The sequence below is a fragment of the Quercus robur genome, chromosome 7 (assembly GCF_932294415.1).
Source record: "Quercus robur chromosome 7, dhQueRobu3.1, whole genome shotgun sequence".
Lineage (NCBI taxonomy): Eukaryota > Viridiplantae > Streptophyta > Magnoliopsida > Fagales > Fagaceae > Quercus > Quercus robur.
The window spans coordinates 47,660,638-47,663,907 of NC_065540.1; the positions used below are offsets into that span (position 1 = coordinate 47,660,638).

A 3,270-nucleotide genomic window follows, 5' to 3' on the forward strand; every position below is an offset into this window, starting at 1 on the left:
GATGTATTCATTGCCACCATATATTAGACTCTTTATGGAAATGGAAATTTGACTAATTGAGCAATAACGTGTTCACCGAGTAGTTCAAATTATTTTTAGAATTTTTCTGTGGTAAGCCTTACCAAATCTCACTAGTCACCAGATTAGTTCAATGTGTTTGCTAATATAATTCATGTATTAATTGCACAAAGGGATTTCTTTCCATACACAGGATATTGGCATTAACTAAACCCTTTATAAAAAGAACATCAATCTCTCTCTCAATCTCACACAAACCCCCTCTACTTTCTTGCCATGAAAGCACACGGTAATTCTCATCATGAGCCTTGTGCCTCTGAGGCCTCTAGCATCTCAGCCACTTCTGAAGGTCCTCCTTCACACAAAAAAGAATTAGGTGTCGATGAGTCCAATAAGATCATGATCATGAAAATGAAAGAAAATTTTTCCAAAGCCTTTGACCATGCTGATCAGCCACCCTCTTCGGGATCGGGTAGTTCTCATGTCTTACTCGATTTGAAGCTTTCTAGTGATGATTTGAATCGAGGGTCAATGAAGAAAGAACTCAATCTTTTCGATTCCATGAATTCTAGCTCTTCTCTGGTACCAATCGAGCCTATATCCGATGAAAAAAGCCCTGAAAAAAGTCCAGATGAGTCAAGGAGATTCTCATGCAACTTTTGCCAGAGAAAGTTCCCTACGTCACAAGCCTTAGGTGGTCATCAAAACGCACACAAACGAGAGCGTGCATTGGCTAAACGACGTCAAGGTATGGATAATATGGGTGCTTTTGGACATCCACATCACTTTCCTTACTATCCCTATTCAAACCTTTCCACAAACCCTCTTTATGGATCTTTTAATAGATCATCATCATCACCTCTTGGTGTTAGAATGGAGTCTATGATTCATAAGCCCTCTTTTGCTTGGTCCTCTTCACCCGGACACGGATACCGATATGGTCACGGTGGTGGTTGGTCTAGGCAGACCTTAATGAATCCACAACCATCTATGGATAGGTTAAGGATTGAAGGGTCTCTAGCACATAATGGTGCTTTTGGACTTGCTGGTGGGAATTCTATTCCTACTACAAAATTTGATGAAATTAGTACCAATGCTCTTCGCAATTTTGGTGGATCTTCTACAGTTGCCACATCAAACATTGACATTAACATCAAGCCAAATATCACCGGCGGTGATTATCTACGTCGAGAGGATCCTCCAAAAAATGATGCTTTGGAACTTGATTTGTCACTAAAGCTTTAAGTATTGTTCTAGTTTAGAGTTTATTATTAATGATATTAGACGGTTTTGTTAATCTTTTAGGTGATTTTGTTTGAGAAATTTTGTGTATTTTGATCACTTTCGTGATCTTCAGAATGTATGAAAATAAAATATCACGGTTTAATTCTTTTTAGAAGAAAATTTATTTTAATTTAGTTTTTGTGCTTACCCTTCTTTCGGAATTGATATATTTGATAGTTTTGGTATGAAATTCTTTAGTAATTAAAGCGCAGGTCAACTCTCGATATTTCCTCCTATGCTTGATGTATTTTAAAAGATACCATAATTAATGTATGCTTGTAAACGTGGTTTTTCAAATTGATGGTCTGAGATAATTTATCGCTTTTGATTGATTATAGAGTGATTTTGTCTGCATTTATTTATTTATTTTTTAAATTTTGGAAATAAATTTTTTTATTATTTATTGGCAATACTTAATAACTTAAATATTGGTATGATAATTTAACTCTTCAAAAATATAGGTTATTTATACTAAGTCAGTCAAAAAATCATAGTGATTGCGTTAGTGGTTTTTAAAGCCTAGCAATATCGGTTTCAAAAAAAAAAAAAGAAAAAAGAAAAAAAAAAGGCACATAGTATCCACCTTGTGCTAAATTTGATATTTCTAACGGGACTACTCCAATGATTTTAAGGCTATACATACCGGAGTAATAAGGTATTCGAAGAAATTTAAACCAAGGTGGTGAGCGTACAAGCTGATTGTATCAACTAATACAATAAAAAAAAAGTTAGGGTTTTTTTTTTAAGTTTTGTAATTTTTGAATTTTTATAAGTGCATAATGGTAACTTATTTGAATTAAGTTATTAATATTATTTGTTTTCTTAGTATGCAATGAACAATTAAACTTTCTGTTTTTTTTATTGTTTTTTTTTTTTTTTTTTTTTTTTTTGATGTTAAAGTCTAAAATCATGAATAATTTATTCTGAATTGAGGTAATATTTTATGGTAAATTTTTATATTTATTATAATATATATATATATATATATATAATAGCGATAAAACCAAAATGGTACACCGGTATTGACCAATACCGAAATATATCGTTCCATTGGTCAAACTGGTATAGCCTCCGGTACAAGATTGACTCTCTTGATTTAAACACCCATTTTTATAAAATAAACAAAAATCTGTCCAAGTGCACATTTGAGCTAATGGCGTTGGAATTACCTTTGTTTTGTTTTTAAGGTTAATTTTGTGACAATGATATCGTTATAAATGTTTTTTTTTTTTTTTTTTTTGGAGAAGAATATCGTTGTGATCTTTTTTTCTTTTTTGAGAAAAGAATATCGTTGTGATCTTAAGCAAACAAAGACTACTAATATGATTAATTATCTAGCTCTAACTGGCCATTGGGAAAGTGATAACTATGGAGTTTCAAATTATTTGAATAAATCATGTAGTAATAATTACTTTGAATTGGACTCTCACTTAACACATCCGTTACTAGGACCTAGGGGGGGAAAAGTGAAAAACCATTATAAAAACTGTGGGTACATGGTGACTACATCAACTTCCTTAACTTTCTTCCTATTAAAAGCCAAAAAAAAAAAAACTTTCTTCCTATCCAAGTAATTGAAGGTCATCTAAAAAAATTGGAAAATTTTTTATAAAATAAATTTTAAATATTTTAAAAAATAGAAAAGGAAATAAATCTGGTAATTTTCTTGCTTTTTATTAGAGGAAAGCTTCAAGATTTACACCTGTACAGTCTGTACCTATAAATTGAAAGAAACTTTTACCTTAATAATCAAAGATTCAGATTCTCAAAAAAAAATTAAAAATCAAAATCAAAGATTCAAATTTGCTTGCCTTTATTACGATGCAAGCAATCACCTTCATAAATCTTCTGATAACATGCTCTATTAAAGCCTAGAGACACACAGAGAGCACGTTAGATCAATTAAGCCACATTATAGTAATTTGAATTTTGAATATCCAGTATTAACACAATATGTTATTTAATGAA

General features: G+C 31.5%; 1 protein-coding gene across 1 annotated transcript; it reads left to right on the forward strand.

Moving 5' to 3' along the window:
- Positions 1-294: 294 nt before the first annotated feature.
- LOC126691524 (uncharacterized) lies at positions 295-1,263 on the forward strand. Its single transcript, XM_050386556.1, has one exon. The coding sequence runs from the start codon at positions 295-297 to the stop codon at positions 1,261-1,263; it is 969 nt and encodes a 322-aa protein (XP_050242513.1).
- The last annotated feature ends 2,007 nt before the right edge of the window (positions 1,264-3,270 follow it).